Genomic DNA, 21,884 nt, shown 5'->3' on the forward strand with positions numbered 1-21,884 from the left:
ATCTAGCTCAATAAGTTCAATAACTAAATAGATTAAAGCTAAACTTTGAATGTTATGTTGATTGATCTAAACAACATTACGTTACCTTTGTAACAAATATGGCCGACCAGACACATAATTATTTTGCTTTTAATCCACAACCGAGCCAACTTTTACCCAGGGAAGACTCGAAACCTGATTCCAATGTATTTACGACCCAAAAGGAATGTGCCATGCAGCACTGAACAAAGAACGGTTCAGGACTCTTTAAGCTCCTTGCTTAAGAGTAATATTGTAATGTAAACTTTACTCTCTTTGTGTAATCATGTGTCTTGCAACGTTTCCCTTGCTGTTGTATTAACATTTTGATTTTAATACTTCTGTATAAAATGTTTAACTGTACCAAAACTAAACAAGCTCTTATACTGTTCGTGTTTAGACTTTCCGTAAAGCTTACTCGCTGTACTAATTGATCATTGACATTTTATTTTAATACGAGTGCAACATATTAAAATTTTAAGAGACTTGAACATTTCTGCCTCAATTTGCATAAAATTTGCCTATGCAAATTCCTCTGCCTCGGACAAAGAGTCATAAAGTAATGTCTCTGTGAGGTTAGTTTCTAATTGGTCAACTTTCCATGGAGGGTGGATCCGAACCTATATAAGCTTGGGACCAAAGCAACACCCTCTCTCTGCCCTGAAGCCCTCTTTTCCAAACTGCAACTCTCTCTCTTGAACCCCTCTCGGCTCTTCAACCAACCTTCTCTCTGCAGCTCTCGCCTCTGAAACCCCCCTCTGAAACTGAGACCCAGACAGAAGGGGTTAATCGCACAGCTCGGACATTTCACGTCCCATAATCCTTTTGCTGCTTCAACTTCAAACACCAACTCACCTCACTCCAACCCTCGCGAGAACAAAGCAACAACCAGCAGAACCACGTGCTCAACCAAGGAAGCTTCGTTACATCACATGGACACATGCAAGTAGACTTCCATCTCAACTGATGTAGACTAAATGCAACTCTAAAAGACCCTAGAAGGGTTATATTGAATTTGATTATGTTTGGTTCGCTTGGTTTGCTCATACAAACTCCGAGGTTTTCCCATCATTACATCCTCTCAACCTCTTACTTTACCTTCTTTACTCCTCTACACTTGTATGAATGTGTGTTTGTGTTAGGTGTTAGTTTCTGAAGATTAGTCAATAAAGTTTAATTTTGTATAAAGAAAGGTGCCTGTGTATATTTATGAATCTAATTTCTTAAACTTCGATCTTGTTACCCTGCTCAAACTTAATGGGTTTTTATTTTTAAAGCGTTGCTGGATGATTTGTTTATTCGGATCCAAAGAGTCAATACATTTGAAGCCTCATTCAAATGAATCTTCCTCCCGTTAAGCTAGTCCGCTATATATATAATGGTCCAGAAGATATGCAAGCACTGTAATCTAAATAATAACTCGCAACATTATAATGGTGAAAAAGGCACGGGAAGAATAACCTTGAGCTAATTTATTACAGTAATAATGGTGTAAATATGCGAGCACTTTATCCTACATTATAATTTGTTACAGATTTTGCAAAGTTAATCTGCATTATTATTAATTTGCTACATTGTTTATTGGTGGAGAATAAACAAAGCACTAAATATTACACCTTTATGTAACTAACCTAAGTTCACTAAAATAAATATTCTTTCTTTAAGGTAGCTTAATTCAGTTGCCTAAAACCTGTTGACATAAAAAAGTAATCGAAACTGATGCTTCTTTCGCGTCTAGTGTGAATGCAGCATAAGAGTTACAGGTATTTTTTTCTTTGCACTGAAACATTTATTCATTTTCTGGATAAAAAGATATGTATACAGTTGTGCCCCGCTATAATGCAGTTCACCTTTAATGACAATGCAGTTTCGCAGATTTTATGTGCAATTTTACATGCTTTTTTTTTTTACAGTAGTATTCTTCATTCTGATTGGCTGTAGACCATTCTTAATCAATCTCCTCCATGTCTCCTGTACAGTACAGAATGTGCCCAGCTTGCCAAATTAACATAATAATTGATCGCTTGAGTTTCAACAAGAATGCAAAAAGGCCTGTAACTGTAATTGTAATTATACGATTATATCACAGTACGCACCGACCCTGCAAGTCGGTGGCTATCTGCGGTGTCCAACTACGACTCAGGACATTTCATATTTCTGCCACGCTACAGAGCGTCATCTGAATAATTTAATTTTAAATAACATGTGAATATGCGCTCCCGCTGTGCATTACTTCCAACTGTCATGTGCTCGCCGCACCAGATGTGCGACCCCCTTAAATATGGAGTGTGCTTTAGAGTGAAGCTTTTGCATAATGTTTGCACCTGACAACACATTTTGATCTTTGGTTTTGTTCTAAAATACTAGAAAAAAAGTGTTAATACCTGTCTGAGAGAAAAAAAAAAAACATCTACAATAATTGTAAAAAATAATGCTGACTACTTTGTGGATTTTGCCTATCGCTACTTATTTTTTAGAATGTAACTCCCACGAATAATGAGGGACCACTGTACAGGTCTTTTCATCCAAAAACATATGTTTTTGAAAACATCAGGATTTTTTAAGGGTTTTGTTACAGTAGGCCAGTGTCTGGTAGATGATTTGTATGACAAGCACCTCCTTCTTACTTGTATCTGAAACATACAACAAAACGTACTCCAAGTACGAAACATGCAACAATACATACCTGGAGCAACTTATTTTACGTTTGACAGAAATGTATGCTGAGGCACATATTTTCAGTGAGCCTGGGTTGATTGATGAACAGATAGGATTTTGAAGATGTCCTCTAACTATTCAAATACAATTATACTTATTTAATCAAAGAGCAAAACAGAAAGACAAAAAAAAAAAAATCTGATCCAGAGCCAGCTCCTTGAATGTACCTCTGTAATTAAATTACTGTTATTTCAATCGGAAGCACTGTTAAAATACAGAGCAGCTGTGGATACTGGGTGCTCTGGTTTACCACACAGTTCAAAAACAGCCGGTGTAGATGGAGTGAATAAACTAAATTGGCAGTAATGTATGTGTGTCAATAAAAGAGTGTATGAGTGTTTCCCAGTACTGGGTTGCAGCTGGAAGGGCATCCACTGTGTAAAACATGCTGGGTAAGTTAGTGGTTTATTCCGCTTTGGTGATCCCTGATGAATGAATGGACCAAACCAAAGGAAAATTAATGAATGCTAAAATAATTTATAAATATATATATTTTTTAAATATAGATTACTGCATAAAATATACATTTGCTTGTATTAATCAGAATTAACCTGAATAATTTGTGTAGAGAGGTCTTGTAATTACGGAAGTGCCAAATCTAAAGTGTGAAATGTTGTTTGGTGTTAAAATGCTAGTTTCAGGTCATACTGCAATAAGTGTTAACACTTGATACACATGATAAGCGAAATACATTTACATTTAGTCATTTAGCTGATGCTTTTATCCAAAGCGACTTACAAATGAGGACAAGGAAGGAATTACACAACTATAAGAGCAACAATGAATAAGTGCTATAGGCAAGTTTCAGGTCTGTAAAGTCTAAGAAGGAAAGTATTAGTAAATTAATTTGTATTTTTTTAATAGAGACATTGGCACTTTTGCGTTAATACCTTTTTCTCGCCTATAGGCTACATAACAATAAAACAATAATCTGGACAAAGTAAAGACATTTTGCAAACGTTTAACCATGGCAGAACCCCAACAATTAGAAGAAAAGAAAGGCAGCCAGGCAAAGATATGCTAAAGGATCAATAGAAATATTAATTTAGAATCACGGATGACTAAGCTCAAAAGCCTAAATAAATGTCATAAAATAATAATATTAATAATCATAAAATAATAATAATAATTTAAATAATGAAAATATAAAGCCTACCCCAATCCTGACATTTGCGTTTAAACAGCGCAAACACTTTATAGTCTAATAACCCCGTATGGTTGCTTATGCCATATATTAGACGGTTCTGTATGAATGACTGAAGACACTCCTTTAATGCATTCGCACGTTATGTTTAATTATTTTAAATTACACGTCATGCCCAACCTTAAATCATACCTGAACTCTCTGTTTAACAGTTCCAAGTAAACTGTTTTGTGTGACATTCCCATATCTTTGTTCTTAATAGGTCTTAGCCCTGGCAATGTTTATCTATGTTGTATTATTATTATTATAATAGTTCCTCCCCTGTTTCTCCTACGTTTATATTATTTAGCTGTTAATATAATCCTCTACATATGGAAAAAAGAGTTAATTAAGATAGAGAATGTGTAACATCATATTCTTCAAAAGACGGTATATGTATATATAACCCCACCGGTCCGAGCAGAGCGCGAGCAGGCGATACCGGCATGGGAGACAATGCTCTAAAGAGGAGGCTAAAGACTGCAGAACAACGTCTGGCGCTGGATCCGAGTAGTGAGATTTACGCGATCACCAGCTGGCTTCCGTTACATAAGGGCAAATATAACCAAAACCTCATTTACTCATTTTACTCATACTCCTTTTATTACTTATAATGTCCAAGACATTGATATTAATATTAAATGCTACTTTTGTGCCTTTATTAGCCTTTTTCTCGCCTGTTTACTGGGTTAAAAAATCTTACATTATTCCATCTCCACCTGCTGGTGAAAACTGGAGCAGCTGGCGATCTTCAATCTACAATCTATTGCTTTTCCTGCAGTTCCCGGATGTAATGTTGAATTTTAACAGTCGAATTTGATCCACTGAGTTTATGGAAGCGAATATTTGAACTGAAATTAAATGAACTGAAAATTACCTTTTGAATATTATGCATCGTATTTTTAAGGGTATTGAATATTTTGCAAGTGAAATCTGGAAATTTAATATTAATTATTGAATTTTTAAGTATGAAAATGTGTTTGAAATGATTTTCGTTTAAATATTCACAGCTTAAAATACAAACCCTGGAATTCAAATCATTAAAATGAAAGAACTTGTTAATTCTGTGTATTATTTTTTTTAGTTTGTGCTATTCAATAAGCTTTTTAATTCAAGACTTTTGGCATTGATTTTGTTCCATAGGGATCCAACTGGGTACTATCAAGGTGTATTTGTCAATTTGCTTATTTTGGTAGCAAAAAAATCTGAACATTGGATGAAGCTGGGTTAAAAATTCTTGTTTAATTATTTTGACACAAGTCATAAGCTTTTAGAGGACCTTTATAAAAGAGTCAGAATTTCCCCTTTTTTTTTGGTGAATAAAAAGTTTTGAACAGGAATATTATGTGTATGAACATATTGCTGTAAAAAACCAAACTAAACAGAATACAAATATGATTAAAACTGTGAAGTTTGGTGTGTAAGTGCTGCTGAAATGGAGATTTATGGCTCAATGAATTAATAAAAACCTTTTTAAGAAACCTACTAATAAAAATATAAATTATAATTCAAATCTACAGACACTGATAAAGTGTAAAAAAAACAACAACTTGTATTTGCAATGGTTTCTATAAATGAGGCTAAAAAAAAAAAAAAAAAAAAAACGCCAAACAAATGCCCAATGAATCCAAATAAACGTCTTGCCTTCAACGGATTTGAGCAAAACTGAAACGAAGTAGATGATCTACTTGAAACGTAATCAATCATTTATTCCAAGTTTTACATAAATTATAAGTATGATACACAGATGTGTAAGTTCCGAGTCTATCGTCATATATTTGAAGGATTTTCAGGAACACAGACAGAACTGAAAATAAACCAAACAAAGAAAATCAAGCAATCAAAAACAGCTAAAGCATTACAGAAGCACACAACCTGAACACATTTTACCACAGAAACTTTAAATATGAAGAGAAATGAAGATTTTGCACATACAGCACAGAAAAACTGAGTGAACCACACAAATATGATTCGTACAAAGAGTAAACAGTTATCACTTTTAATACAATACTGTCCAGAATCCATATATAATATTGACGAAGAGCACCTCCGGTTTTCATAGCTAAATGGGATAATTGATCACAAAATAACCAAACAAACGTTTAACAAATAGCCTGTTTTTATTATTTGAAAATTCCCTGCCTCAAATATATAAACTTGATTGTCTAACCAAGGCTCTGTATGTACAGGGTTGAATTGGATACGTGTTTGAAGAAATTGAGGTATACGGTCAAGAAATTCAATCTGACATCAAGTTACTTTTCATCAAGTTTCTTTAGCATTGTAGAGTCACTGATTCGCTACCACATGAAAACTATAGCGGAAATTCGGCTTATCCAGTTAATACTTCGCTTCGGTAGAAAAAAGGAAACTCCAAGTCCTAAATTGGTTCAATATTTACAAACCGGATACTTTATAATTACAAATTTTAGATGGTTTGAAATGCTTGTTTTATTTTTTAGTCGGCAGGAACACTAGATTGACTGACATCTTGCAAAGAAATCTGTTGCTTTAAAACATAAACAAACAAAAAATACTAAATAAAAAGATTTTTTATATTTCATCAAATCAGTTTTGTTACACATGCAAGGTTTAAAGGCAAAGTTCACCCCAAAATGGAAAACTATTCACATTTTCTCACCCTTCAGTTGTTCTGAACATGTACTACACGAGTTTCTTTCTTCTGTTGAACACATAAGAAGATATTCAGAAGAATGTTTCCATAGTAATAAATAAAGTACTACGGAAGACAATGGCTACCGTGAATTGTTTTGAGAATATTTTCTTTTGAGAAAGAAACAGCTGAATATTTTTTCAACTTAATGAAGTAAGTACATTTCCCGGAGATGGGTTGCGGCTGGAAGGGCATCTGCTGCATAAAAACGTGGATAAGTTGGCGGTTCATTCCGCTGTGGCGACTCTGGATTAATAAAGGGACTAAGCTGAAAAGAAAATGAATGAATAAATGAATGAAATAAGTACATTTTAATAAGTTAACTTTATTTTGTAAGTTAAACTAACATTATCTTGAAGTTTAATGTTTTGTAAGTAAAAATGACTTGTAAAGTTAATTTGAGTCAACTTAAAATAATAAAAAAATGCAACAATATTTGTTTATTTGTAAATTGTGCTAACACTTTAGATTAGGGGTCCATTAGTTAATGTATTTACTAAAATTAAGTATGAACAATCTGACGTGGCATTTATTAATCATAGTTCAACATTACTAATGCATTATTAAAATCTAAAGTTCGTGTTAACATTAGTTAAATGCACCATGAGTTACACAGAACTTCAACAACATTAACTATTGTTAACAAAGATGAATAAATACTGTAATAAATGTATCACTGATTGCTCATATTAGTAGATGCATTCATTAAAACTATTGTTCTAAAGCAGTGGTCACCAAACTTGTTCCTGTCTTACTAGGTATACTTGAAACATCCAGGCAGGTGTGTTGAGGCAAGATAGAGCTAAACCCTACAGGGACACCGGCCCTCCAGGACCAGGATTGGTGACCCCTGTTCTAAAGTGTTACCAAAAAAGTTTCTCAGTGCATGTTCAGAACAAATGGGGGTCATTAAATGATAAAAATGTTCATTTTTGGGGTGAACTATTCCTTTAAAGGCAATTGAGAAAGAACAGTATTGTACAAAAAAATAATTACAGTTTTATCCCAAAAAAACAAACAAACAAAAAAATGCATGTTCAATAGCACCGTGAGTGTTTGGGTGTTTACAACAAGAGCACACCACTGTGGTTGTCTTTCTCTGAGCAGCACCTGGAGGAGGATCCAAACTGGAAAGGCAAATGGGAAATACTTGCATTGGGCGAGGGTTAATCAAGCATGAATGGTGCTGGGGTTAAACATGTAATGGGACAAATAAAAACATCTCAAGGCTTCAAGTAGAGAGAAAAAAAAAACAATTTTGGAAATGTGAAAAGATCCTACAGAGGAGAGATGTAGAAGAATGGGTCCTCCTTCTCCTGAAAGTGCGCCATTGTCCACCAGTTCGTGTCCTCTCTCTGATCTGTTCCAATTGCGCCGGGGTGATGAATATTCCACAATCTGGGTGCTGGTGTGTGTGGCGCGAGGAGGGGGGAGCGGGTTGGGGTTCTTTTTGGTGGGCCGCACTCCTTGGCTTTTGGAATGAAGGTAGAAGGGGGGATCCTTTAGCCAAGGAAGCAGACGGGACCAACCTCAAAGCCAAACCTTTGACTGGACTCCCCAAAGTCATTCAACATGACATCGATGATGGGCACCTGCTCGATGCGCGGGGTGTTGATTTCCATCACAGATTTAGAATAGCCCTGCTTCAGCTGAAACACACACATAAAGAGGATTATTTCTCAGTACTGCATGCTTTATTTAACAGCATTAGAAAACACAGACATGATCCTCATTATATATAGATATCATATAAATTAGGAATTTTCATATATTAGGAGTGTGAAGCTACACAGTTCGGTTATGATTCAGTTCAATTCCATGTCTGGGTGTACCATGGTGCATTGACGATGCTTCCCATTAACAATTTGATTAGCAACACAAAAATTCTTGTATTAACATGTATAATTTATTAATACATTTATATTGTATTTGTAATATATGTTGCAGATATATGTGCAGTATCTTTAATTTGACTTGCTCAAAGGAAACACTGTTTTTGTAAGTATCAAACAAAACTAGAGAACGTGCACATGAGCATTTGTAGCAAATAAACTAATGTAAATATTATCCCGCTTACTTTTTAGCGAGTTCTTAAACGCCTATGATTGGTCATGCCCTCAACAGAAAAGTCTGTGATTGGCTGTGTGGTCAGTGCGGCTCTGTTGCTGTTAAGCAAACAGTAACACAAACACTAATGTTAAACGGCCGTGGCGATCAGCTGATCCGTTATAGACAGCGACGCGTTTGAGAAATCTCGCTCGTTGTAAAAGCCGAGAGAGAAGATAAAACATTAACTAACGAACACGCCAGCAGGTCAAAGCGGACACCGACAGTGAGAGAGACAGTTTACAGCTTTAATTTTTTCCTAGCTGGGTTCTGATGTACTTCCCTGTCAGTGAAACACTGTCCAGCAAACTCACAAGAAGTGAATTGTGCACAGTTAGCTGCTTTATTAAGTAGTTGAATCGTTTTAATTACTTGCGCTCTCCTCCCTTGCCAGAATAAGCTACTGCCATATAACGCATATATGATAAATGATGTCAGTACATAAAAAGGGTTATTATTATTTCTAAACTGACACAGAATTGTTTGCATCTGCAAAGCGGTGCATCGAAGAAACAATTAATTGTGACACCCCTATTATATATATATATATATATATATATATATATATATATATATATATATATATATATATATATATATATATATATATATACACACGCACGCACGCACGCACGCACGCACGCACGCACACACACACACACACACACACACACACACACACACATACATATATATATATATATATATATATATATATATATATATATATATATATATATATATATACACATACACACACACACACATTTTTTAAGAAAAAGGTCATATTTTTTCTTTATTCATGAGTTCACACTCATAGATTTTTGGCTGAAAAGAATATGCGTATTTGGCGTGCTGTCTGGGGACTGAGCTCGAAGCTCAGAAAGACACACTAATTCGTGTATATGAGGATAGAGAGAGAGATAGTGTCTGAGTGCAGTGTCTAGCCCAGCTCCAGTAGCAGTTATCGGGTTAAAAGTGTGCAGTCATGGTGGTGGATGAATGCTAACATAGAGAAAAAAAAAAAAAAACAGGTATGACGTGCATGACTATTTATAGGGGTTTGGTCTTAAGCTGATTGGACATTAGAATGATTGTCAGTAATGATATGCCTCGTCAAAACTGATTGTGCTTTTCCCGAAATTTGTTTAGAAAACATCACGACAGGACAATCATTTTGACAATGTTTTGCTTGTTTAGAAAATGCTTATTTATTTAAGCATTTTTATATATCTAGAATAGAAACAAGACAAAAACGTCAAAGTAAGAAACACATTTTGAGTTCTTGCTTTCTTTGCAGACAGATCATTGTGTGATCACAACAAACTCTGGTAAAATGATTACTGTCTCATGACACAATGCCTGGTGTGCAAATTTCATTAAAAAAGCCTCCAGATGGATGTTTGGGTGAATCCAAAGTTGTGTAAACTTATTGTATGTTGTATTGTATTATTATTGTATTGTATAATATTTTTCAAATGATCGACAGCCATTAATAAGGGATTACATCCAATTAAAAATGTATCTTTCATTTCAGTTTAATCTTATTTATTTTATTTTTTAAGTAATATATTTTAAGTTCAAAACATGGTAAAATATAAATGTATAAAAGTATTTGTTTTGACCAATGTAAATTTGAAGGTTATTCCTACAGAACAGTGCATGTGTATTATACAGAAACTCAATATGCTTTGTACATTCATGGACTTAAAACAAAAATTGTTTAAGGCAAATGATTTATTGGCTCAAGTTATTAAATTAAGATGTGAAACCATTACCTCATTTATTGTTTAATTGGATGAATGAACATTTTAAGGGAATTGTTGTTTTGATTAAAGCTATATCTTTTTGTTTAGAACAAAAAGAGAATTTCAATTAATTGACTTTCTTCAATAAGACAAATATGCTTTGTACCAGGTTATATAAAATTTCTCTTATAAAGATAGAAAAAAAATGTTTTTAAGGCAAATTATTTATTTTTCATTGGGTCAAGTGATAGAATTTAGATGTGAACCATTACCCTATTTTTTATAATTGGATAAACGAAAGCTTTTTTCCAGTGTTGTATGCCCTAAAAACTCTTTTGCTGGAAACTCAAAGTATGTACATCAAGTACATTTAAGACATAGGATAAGTAGCTGAATTTGGACATACTGTACAGTGGTAATTGTTTTTTTTTTTTTTTTGGTATCTATATTTAAAATAAATCTGAAATCAAAAAATGTAAAAATCTAAATATTGAAACAATTGGTTGACCTAATTAAATTCTAAAATACTAATCAAAAATAAAGTTTTTTATATAAAGTTAAAGTAAGAATTATTTTCCCCCCTGTTTATTTTTCCCCCAATTTCTGTTTAACGGAGAGTTGATTTTTTTCAACACATTTCTAATCATAATAGTTTTAATAACTCATTTCTAATTACTCATTTATTTTATATTTTCCATGATGACAGTAAATAATATTTTACTGTATGTTTTTCCAAGACACTTCTATACAGCATGAAGTGACATTTAAAGGCTTAACTAGGTTAATTAGGTTAACTAGGCAGGTTAGGGGAATTAGGAAAGTTATTGAATTGGTTTGTTCTGTAGACTATTAAAAAAAGTATAGCATAAAGAGGCTAATAATTTTGACCTTAAAATATTTTTAAAAAAATTTAAAACTGCTTTTATTCTGGTCAAAATAAAACAAATAAGACTTTCTCCAAAGAAAAAAAAAAATATTATCAGACATGAAATCACTCCCCCAAAAAAACAAAGAAAATCTCCTTGCTCTGTTAAACATCATTTGGCAAATAATTAAAAATATATATAATAAATTCAAAGGGGGGCTAATAATTCTCTGTAGATATATTTACAGTACACTAAAAATAACATTTATTGGATTTACTAAATATTTTGAAAGTAAATGGTGGCAAACAGTTTATATGTGCTGAAATTAAACAATAAAATGTAGTAATTTTCTACCTATTTTGTTTAAATTCAGCTTACATACCCACACAACATAATAGAGTTATGTTGTGCATGATCACTAATATCAGTGTGTCCTTAACATAGGGAGTGTAAAAAGAGTGGTACCGAGCAGCCGTCTGAAAGAGCCTTGATGAAGGGGTTGTTGTCATAGGACATTTCCTCATCATTGGAGCCCAGGAAGCGCAGAGCCTTGTCATAGTTGTCAGCCTTGGCGTCGTACCAGGCCACAGACTGATGGCATATGTATGTGAAGTTCTGCCGGGCAGAAGAGCTCAGCAGCTTGAGGAACGTCATCTGGACTGAGTTTATGGAGCTCTCCTCAACATCCACATAAGACAACTGAAAAACAGAAACACACACAGATCACACATCTGGACCAAAGAAGCACTGTCAGTGTTGAAACCAACTGTCAACATGTGAATCAATAGGAATTGTGCAGTTATGATTCATTTACTCAAAAAAGTTTAACTTTTAAAATATGTTTAAGAAACCAATAGTTTAGGTTACTTTATTTATTCCTGAAGGTAGATTTGGTTTGCAGTCAATAGTCCTCATCTCAACAGTGCTACACAAAAAAGCTCACACAGTAACAACGACAAATGGACATAAAGACATAAAAACACTTATAAAGAATAAATAAAAATCACTTCAAGTGCCCCCCTCCCCCCAATAAATGTTTAAACAATCTAAAATATACAAGTCACCGAAATACCTCTGCTTTAGTCTTTGGTTGCTGGTATGAAACTATTTTTGGTATCATTTAGCTTGATACTAGAAGACTAGAAGGAATGAGCGACTAGAAGGAATGAGCTGAAACTGGAGCTGAGTGTAGAGGATGAGCAGAGTCACTTAAAATTGAATTTGTAATTGTCTTTAGCTGCCTGGTGTACATAGCCTCTAGATTGGCTAGTGACACCCTGGTCAGCTTGCTGGACCACTTAACTATTTGATTATCTTTAAATGATTCTTAATGGATTGTTACCCATGATAAATTGTCATTTCCTAATTTTAAGTTCCAGGGTCTGCATATTTTATTGATCATGGAACATTATACATTACCTGTTGTTAAATCTCATCCAAACCTCATTCCTTCCCCAAAACCCACCTCTAACTGTAGATTACTCCAGCCCGATACCATGAGGAAACACAACAATGTTTTGTATTGTCTAAAAAGTGTCTAATTCATACAAATTCCGGCAATTTTATTCAGACAAAAAAGTCAGATTTTTAAAAGGAGTCATCCCTCAAACCTAACAACCTCTGGGGAATGAGCAAATCATACTAAAATGTACCAATGAGACTCAAAAACAGTTACAAACTGCTGGAACCCCTAGAGGGAAATGACTAGTGAATGACAATTATAGAAGCCCTGAATGTAAGCTTAAACTGTAAACTTGTACCTTAAATCTGTTTGGATGATTAGATTGTTGTTTCATGATCAACAAAGATGTTGATTATGGAGGTTCTATGCTTATTTGCACCTTATTTGTACAATTAATCCTCAATAATCCATCGCTTTTCATAAAATTAAGCATATATCATTTGTATTTACCACATGCATTGTCATTTTTTGCTATATCCATCAGACTAAAGGAAACTGAAGCTCATAAATGTAGTAAACACAATTGAATTAATCAAATAAAAAAGGCATGTGAACAGTTTATTATTATTATTGCATTATTACCTAGTGCATTTAGACGACGTGCACAGATGTGTTGTTGTTGACAAAACGTCATGAACTAATGGCTCTGTTGATTCATTCAGACATGGTGCAAAGAAGCCAGTTCAGTGCAAAAATTGCAATAATCATCATGCTGAATGAACACCCGTCTACAGAAATGTGTTTTGCAATTGATGTTAGTGGATTTCAAATCTTGACCAGTTAAATTTATAAAAATTAAAAGAAGGATCAAAACAACCACATATCTTAGCAAATAATCAGAATAATCAAAGTTGCATGTAAACAGAAGATATCTGCTCTTGACATTTAAACATCTTTAAGAGGTCATTCAAACAGAACATTTTTTTCCATTACAATGCTCTAGTTTTCCATTGTTTTTCAATATGAGCATGCACTTGGCAAACATGAGTGACCGTTATGCTTGCATCTTTTGCAGTGACTCACCTTTTGTAAAACACAATGTAAAGTTAAAAGACCAATAAGAAAAAAAAATCGGAGGCAGCACAAGCAATTAGCAGAGAAAGTGCTTTAAAAAACAAACATTCCTGAGCGCTGCATTTACATATTTGAATACAAAGATGTGTCCAAAGTTCTTATTTTTATAGTTTGTTTTATTGTTTACTTTATTTTCCACTTATTAAATGTCTTTCCTTCCCCTTGTGTTCATATGAAAATATTTTTACCCTGAGCTCCTTTAAACCACAAAAAAATTCCTTGCTAGTCAGCGCACACTTGGCAAATAAAACTCATCCTAATTCTTATTAGTTACTGGAAGCATACTAGTCACTGAATGGTTGTGGATAGGTTCTGACCTAAACTACTATCACTCCTCAAACAATAGAGACATTCACAGTCAAACTGCTGAACTTTTATAACAAAAGAGAAAAATGGGGACTTACGATTTTTCCTCGCTTGAATTCACTAAACCAAGATCCTGGGGACTCCTTTGGCCAGTTTGATATTCTAACCTGGAAGAAATGGAAAAGTGTGATCAAATAAAGCTAATTCAGTTCTTTATTGTGATTTATATTATGACCAATGATGAGATTTGGCAGGAGATGAGCTCCTCTCACCCCTGAGGACTTCTTATCAGGGTAAATGCAAGTTTCTCCTCCGGCAGTAAAGTTACAGTGCACTTTAAAGGCGTCGCTTATGCATCCCATATTTGGATCAATCCAGTAATATCCTATGGTAAAAAAACAAAAAAAAAAACAAAAACAAAACAATATAATCTTCTACTTTTTCCTGAATAAAAAAAAGGTTTTTCATGCTTTTATTCATCATTGTCTTTGATTATCAAGTCTATTTTACTTCAGATATATTAAACTCAAAGATATCTTTGTTACTTTTTTTTTTATTTGACAAAAAAATAAGTGAATACATTTAATTCTTCAAGGATATACACAATTAAACCTAATTTCATTGTGGTCGTTGATGTAAAGAAAATATCTTATTAAATCTGTTTTTTTTTAAGTCTCTCACCATCAGGGAAGTCTGGCTGGCTGAGCTGCAGGTCTTTGCAGGTTCTGGATGGATTATCCTGGGTTCCCAATGGGAACTTCATGCGTTCAATGTCCTGTTTGAGAGTGTTGAGGGATCCAAACACATCCTCCATTCCCTCCATACCATAATCTGCTATTGGTGCTGCTTCATCATCCTGAACATCAGGTGATCTCTTTGCTTTTTTGTTCATCTGGAGGGGTAGAGACTGGATGATGTCACCAGCGGGGCCCTGGCGAAAGACAATGACAAATAAATCAATTCTAAACAGTCGCCTTCAATCTCAAGGTCAATGTGATTTTCAGCAGCTCTCAATATAATAGGATTTTTGTTCATGGAATACAGTATTTTTCTTACCGGAGGACCTGGTGGTCCGATTAAGCCAGGCTCTCCTTTCTGTCCAGCTGGACCCTGAGGAAAAAGACAACATGGCTTGTTTTAACTGGAAAAGATATTAAAGATACATCATTAACAGTGTAATGGAGAGCTCGACAACTTACGGTTGATCCTTTGGATCCTTTCTGTCCTTGTGTGCCCTGTAGATAAGAAGGACATCAGTGGTAAGTACATGTTAGGCTAATCAAACTAACTATAATTTAATTATAATAAATAAAATGAATCAACTTGATTTTATTAATATTATTAGTAGTATTATCATTATAATTACTTTTATTATTATTATTAGTACTAGCAGTATAAGTAGTATCATTATTATCATAATTATTATTATTACTATTATTATTGGTATTATTTTTATTATTATTATTATTATTATTGTTGGTAGTAGTAGCAGTAGTATCATTGGTATTATTATTATTATTATTATCATCCTCATCATTATTATTATCATTATTATTATTAATATTATTAGTAGTATTATCATCATCATCATTATTGTTATTATTATTCATATTTTATTATTATCAATAATATTATTGATAATAATAATAATAATAATAATAATAATAATAATTATTATTATTATTATTATTATTATTATTAATATTGCTATTAATTTATTATTATTATTATTATTAGTAGTAGTAGTAGTATCATTATTATTATTATTATTATTATTATTAGTAGTAGTAGTAGTAGTAGTAGTATCATCATTATTATTATTATTATTATTATTATTATTATTATTATTAGTAGTAGTAGTATCATTATTATTATTATTATTATTATTATTTAATTCCAAACCCATAAGAAATGTGTTTATTTTCCAAAGAAAAACACATTTCTTATTGGTTTGGAACAATATGAGGACAGTAATGGTGGCAAGTTTAATTTTGGGTACACTTAAAAATGAACATAATTTTTGCTTACCCTGCATTTCTCTCTTCTGCTAAACACAAAAGGGAATTTGAAGAATGGAACTAAAGAGTTCATGATTCTAACTAATTTCAATTAACAAAAATAAAATAAATTACAAAAGAATATTAATGTAAGGCCAAATATCACCTTTCGTTTTCAGCATAAGAATGAAATGCACACAGGTTTTAAATGAAGCTACTCAAAAAGATGATATGCTAGACTTCTAGAGTTTACAAAATTCTTACAGGAATACCAGGAGGACCTGGGGGACCGACTGGACCAGATGAACCAGCGGGACCCTGCAGTCAATAAACAACACAGTGTTCTTCAGAGGCAACATCAAAACATCATTTCAATTAATATCAATCATTCTGAAGATCTAACATTTATTTAGATATAACTACATCATGTCCTGAAGGACCTCGGGTGTATGTAAAATGCTCATTTCACTCACAGCGTCACCCTTGCCTCCGCCAATACCCTGCGGTCCTTGCAGTCCTCGATCACCTTTTTCTCCTGACTCACCAGGAGGACCGATCAGACCAATCAAACCTGGATGACCCTGGAGAAGAAGAGCAAAAAAAAAACACACTTTAAGACCAAGTAATGAGTTTTAATAGTAGAGCACTGCAGAAAAATATACAGATTGCCTACAATACACTCTTTTTTGCCATCACCGGTTTATCAAAAAAATTTTAACATTCCATTGCATAAAAGGTTTTTTGTATTTGTAATAAACAAATAAATACAATAAGTTTATTAAAATGTTCTTCAAACTAAGAAAACATTTTTTAAGATCTGATGAGTTTCAGATAGGAACCAAAAATGGTTCTTTTATGGCATTCTTTGTTTTGAAACTATTGTTTTTAAAAGTGAATATTTTGTAAATGGTGAAACCCACCAAAAACAATAGTTCTAAAACAAAGAAGGCCATAACAGAGTCTTTTTTGTTGATGTTATTATTACATGTTATTGTTATGAATCAATTTCAGTGCAATTTCATTCAATTTTTCAGCTGCCTTAAAGGGACAGTTCACCCAAAAATGTATTTTACCCTTTAAACTATTTAAGTTTCTTTCCTTTGTTGATCACAAAATAATATATTTTGAAGCTGGAAACTGGTAACCATTGACTTCCAATTATTAATTCCAAATAATTTGTTTTTTCCAACTATGGATGCCTACTATGGTTTAATCTTTCTTCAAAATATCTTCTTTTGTATTTCACAGAATAAAGAAACCCATAAATCAATTTTTATTTTTAAAGACAAAAATCTGTCCCTTTAAATAATGATTCCAAAAAGCATGTTGACAGAATTGCACACTGTGTGACACATTAACTCATACAGTAAAATGTTTCTATTACATGGTATTCCACAGATGTTTTTAATAGAGTTCAATGCCAATATTATTTTATTTACATTAAAATCAGTAAGACACATCAGAAACCTATGAGTAGACCCACGCGGAATCTGTGCGCGCAAAATTCCGCAGGTTTCCGCAGATTTTTAGCCCATCATTGATTCTGTTTATTTACTTGTGTAAATGTGTGTAAACTTTTATTTATTCAGTTTTTATTATTAATTTAACTAATATTATTGATTAATATGAAAATATTCATATTTTTTTATACAATACAGTTTGTAAAGTATTATTTTCTGTCTTTTAGTAGATATATTACATGAGAGACTTGCTTTTTAACCTAATAAAGTGGATCTAATTGGATTTGCATTGTAAACATTAGATAAAATTTAAAAAGGTATTACTTTTTATTTAATATATATATAAGGTTTTCGCTATGATACTCCCAAAATCTTTCTGCATAAATCCACAGATTTTAAACAAAATTCTGCGCAGAAATAGCAAAACATGTCCGCAGATTCCATCTGGCCCAACCTATGACTTATGTTTTCTACCAATATGTTCAGAAGAACATTATCAAAAGCCAAAACATGCATGCACACATATACGCACACACATCAAGTTAAATATCCACCCTAAAAAGTTATGAGTTACTGTATATTAATCTAATGCTATGTAAACCCAACAGTTGGATTAAAAATGTAACTGAATTTAATTGTATTGTAATATTTATTACAATGTTTATTAATCTTTGTTAATGTTAGTAAGTGAAAATGCAGATTATTGTTAGTTTAAGTAATGTTGACAAGCACACTGGATTTTAATAACGCATTCATGAATGATGAATTACTAAAAAAATGCTGTATAAACTTGTTTTAAATAGTGTATGCCTGAGAAGTTTAGTTTAGTTAGTTTACTGTAAACTACTGTAATCACTGAATTACATTCTATGAGGTGTTCTCACTAAATCATCATAAAATGTTCTAAAATTATGATTAATTAAATGATTAAAAAAAAAAACATCATTGCACTTTTATTGTTTTGATGGTGGAAATCCCTTTCTCTCCTTCCAACATCTAAATAAACAGCATTTTGATCTGGATGTTTTGCAATCAGCGTGTACACTGTAAATCATATTTAAGGCAGAGCAAATCTGAGAAGTGCTTAAGTGTTTAGTTTCTATTCAGCGCCTGATATTTACAGCCACCGCTACTGTACTTCCAGAATATTAATTCTTAATATGCTCTGGCATCTCAGCGGGTCTCATCTCATAAAAGAGATTTACGGAGGTATGCCGCATTGATTATGTATCGCAGGCAGAGTAACAGTTTAATCATTGTCTGGAACTGTATTTAATATAAAGGACTAAGAGCTTGTTTAAACTTTAGCACTTTATTGGAAATAGAGATGCCAGTAAGGCCAGTTGCTCTTGCCTCTTTAACATTTAACTGAACTCTGTGTTGTAAATATACATGTATATAGATGGATACAAACCTTACAAAACCATCTCTACCATTTTTTGACAATTGTTACACATCCAGATCTACAGAGTCTATAGTTCCAAACACACTTTATAATCAAACTATTAAAACGGTGTCATTTTAATGGCTGATAAAAAAAACATCTCCTCTGCAACCACCTAACCCCCGAGCACCCTCACACCCAAGTTCCCAAACACACCACACAACAACCTCAAAACATTATCAATTCTGTGTCTGCCTTACACAGATGAGTGGACTTGACAAACCACCTGTAGAAAACCCAATACTTCATCTCTCTGAAACTTTAACTAAATGCACTTTTTCTAAAACAAAAATAGGTAAATTTACAAAGTGTGCTTTACATAGGTGAGTGGGCTTGACAAACCATCTGTAAAACACTATTTCTCTCTCTCTATCCAAAAAAAAAAAAAAAAAAAAAAAAAAAACCCTCCTTACACTGGCACTTAATTCTCTGAACACTAACAGTTCCTTTGTATAACTAGAACGTCTTGTGTATATTTCCTCTTCTTATTGAATCGATGAATACCTTCTCAATTGTAAATCGCTTTGGACAAAAGAATCTGCTTAATCAGTAGTCCTCAACCACCAGGCCGTAGACCGGTACTGGTCTGTGTATCAATTGGTACTGGGCCACACAAGAAATCATTAATTATTTCAGTTTTCTTTATTATATAAGTCTGAATGATCTTTTATTTTGAAAAATCTTTTATTTTGATAAATGATCGTATTCTCCCATGTACATTCTGGTCACTTGAGCACCCAAATTTAACCCACAAGCAGCAAAATGAGTAAGAAACAGACGTCTTCGGAAGGTTTCTTTGCTAAGGGAAAATGGCCCAGTTGAGGACCCGCTAACTGCCAAGGAATAGATCCACAACCCATTTGTCAACAAATGAGGTAAATCCACAGTATCTGTGCAAGAAGATCAATCGCTTGAAATCGTAAATGACAGTGGCCCTTTAGGGGCTGTTCGCATATCCTGTCTTTTCTAGAGTTCACGCAAGGCCATTATTTCCAATAGAGGCATGCGCTGGCTCCTTCCAGATGGACTCAGTTGAATGAACGTGAGCGCACAGCGAGTCACAAGATAAGAACTGACCGATCCGCTTCATACTTTGTATGGGTACACACATTTCAGTAAACTAATAATCCCAGACAAACACAGAACAACCAAACAATGCTGTGCTTTGTAATGTTCTCCATAAATAAAACTTGTATCAGAGTGACAGCAATGTTTTGCATCCTCTGAGAAAACGTTTGATGGTCGCCCCCCACCAGGTCCATAGTAACATTGTCAAGCATTGACTGGTTTGCGATGATAAAAAGGTTGGGGACCACTGTGCTAAATGACTAAATGTAATGTAAATGTTAATAACCTCATCTGAATTGCAGTTCAATTAATAGCCACCAGTGTCACTAATAACAACTTATTTTGACGTTACTACTTTAACAAACGTATGTTAAACTTTTAATCTTATTAGTTTTTTCAGTTTTTTTGGCAATGGTCCAAAATAAAGGCAAAAGTGATATGTAAAGTTTCACATCCAGTCAGCGTATTATGTTTTCTGTAACGGCACACTTACGGAAGCCAGTTTCCACTAAAAAAAAAAAGAAGAGTTTACTTGTCTTTTTGCCACTTTCTTTTTTGTATCTTAAATGCAATAGGAACCTAATCTTTTATAGCATTTGCATGTTGATTAAAAACATATTTGCAATAATAATATTTTTTAGAACTTTGACATTAACTATGTTTCCATCCACCTATTTTATTGTGAATTTTGGAATATTCCCTAAAAATATGTGCATAAACTACGACGGAGACACATTTACCAAAATAAATTCCAGTGTGAGCATCAGAAAAGTCATGCAATTTTAATACATCAGCATTATAATGGAGCATTGGGATGGAAACATACAGTAGCCAATAAAAAAAATTCAGATATTAACATTTGAATTGAGACTTTGAGAAACCCTTTTCTCATAAAACAATTATGTATTAATACGTTTTTAACATTAAAAATTGTTGCACCTTGTTATTTGCATATTAAAAAAGGGAATTATTTGTTAAAACATACCTTCTCACCCTTAGAACCAGGGTCACCTTTCAAGCCAGGAAGACCTGGAGGACCCTAGAATTCATCACATACATGTCAAAGTTAAGTGTTTTGGCAAAATTATAAAGGTGTTATTTATAACGAAGACTGATTTTACCAATGGTCCAGGAGGTCCATCTTGGCCTGCAGCTCCAGGAAGTCCCTGTTCACCCTGAGAGCCCAGACAAAAACCATTAGCCCATTAATATAAACCCAAATATGCAAAAAATTAATGCATGTCACACATACTCAAACCCAACGGCTAGACATGGAGAGTGATTCAACTTGAAAAGCCTAATCATTCAAATTAAGAGATTCTTGTGGACTGTTCTGTTCACATAATACAATTATGCAGACAGTTTGGCTTTTATCAGAGTTTTAAATGCATACCACAGGCCCAGGAATGCCACGTAAGCCTTCAGCACCAGACTTTCCAGGAGGCCCCTGGGGGCCCACAGGCCCAGTTTTGCCCCCTGGTCCCTCAGCACCGGCTTCACCCTGTGTGATAGAAATAGAGATCGAGTTTGACATACATACAATGATATTGTAGTTTCAATGAGTAACTATAGTAGATTTTTATTTTGACTGTAGTTTGAACATTTCTTATTATTTTTTAAGTTTTATATTTTACTAATTTGGTCATTTTTTATTTATTTATTTTATTTTTTTTACAGATTTTAATGGTAATGCTTTTAATTGAAATTAAAATAAGAAAATTATTCTTAGCAGCTACATGTATATATGCAGTCAAACCCAA

At 33.4% G+C, this 21,884-nt stretch overlaps 2 protein-coding genes across 3 annotated transcripts in view; both read right to left on the reverse strand.

Annotated features, from left to right (window-relative positions):
* Positions 1–21,884, reverse strand: part of LOC147846305 (uncharacterized) — a 350,900-nt gene that overhangs the window by 186,631 nt on the left and 142,385 nt on the right. The gene's annotated exons all lie outside the window — the stretch shown is intronic.
* col11a1b (collagen, type XI, alpha 1b) overlaps positions 5,605–21,884 on the reverse strand; it is a 181,243-nt gene continuing 164,963 nt past the window's right edge. Inside the window, exons 53-64 of one of the 2 annotated variants that reach the window (XM_087239469.1) lie at positions 21,518–21,625; positions 21,246–21,299; positions 21,110–21,163; positions 16,626–16,733; positions 16,417–16,470; positions 15,355–15,390; positions 15,212–15,265; positions 14,837–15,086; positions 14,428–14,540; positions 14,254–14,322; positions 11,779–12,012; positions 5,605–8,242 (exon numbers count right to left, since the gene is read on the reverse strand). In XM_087239469.1, coding sequence (XP_087095595.1) covers positions 8,096–8,242; positions 11,779–12,012; positions 14,254–14,322; positions 14,428–14,540; positions 14,837–15,086; positions 15,212–15,265; positions 15,355–15,390; positions 16,417–16,470; positions 16,626–16,733; positions 21,110–21,163; positions 21,246–21,299; positions 21,518–21,625 — 1,281 coding nt within the window. In that variant the 3' untranslated portion in view covers positions 5,605–8,095. 2 annotated transcript variants of the gene reach the window in all.

Source organism: Danio rerio, chromosome 2 (genome assembly GCF_052040795.2).
Source record: "Danio rerio strain M-AB ecotype USA chromosome 2, GRCz13ab, whole genome shotgun sequence".
NCBI classification, from domain to species: domain Eukaryota; kingdom Metazoa; phylum Chordata; class Actinopteri; order Cypriniformes; family Danionidae; genus Danio; species Danio rerio.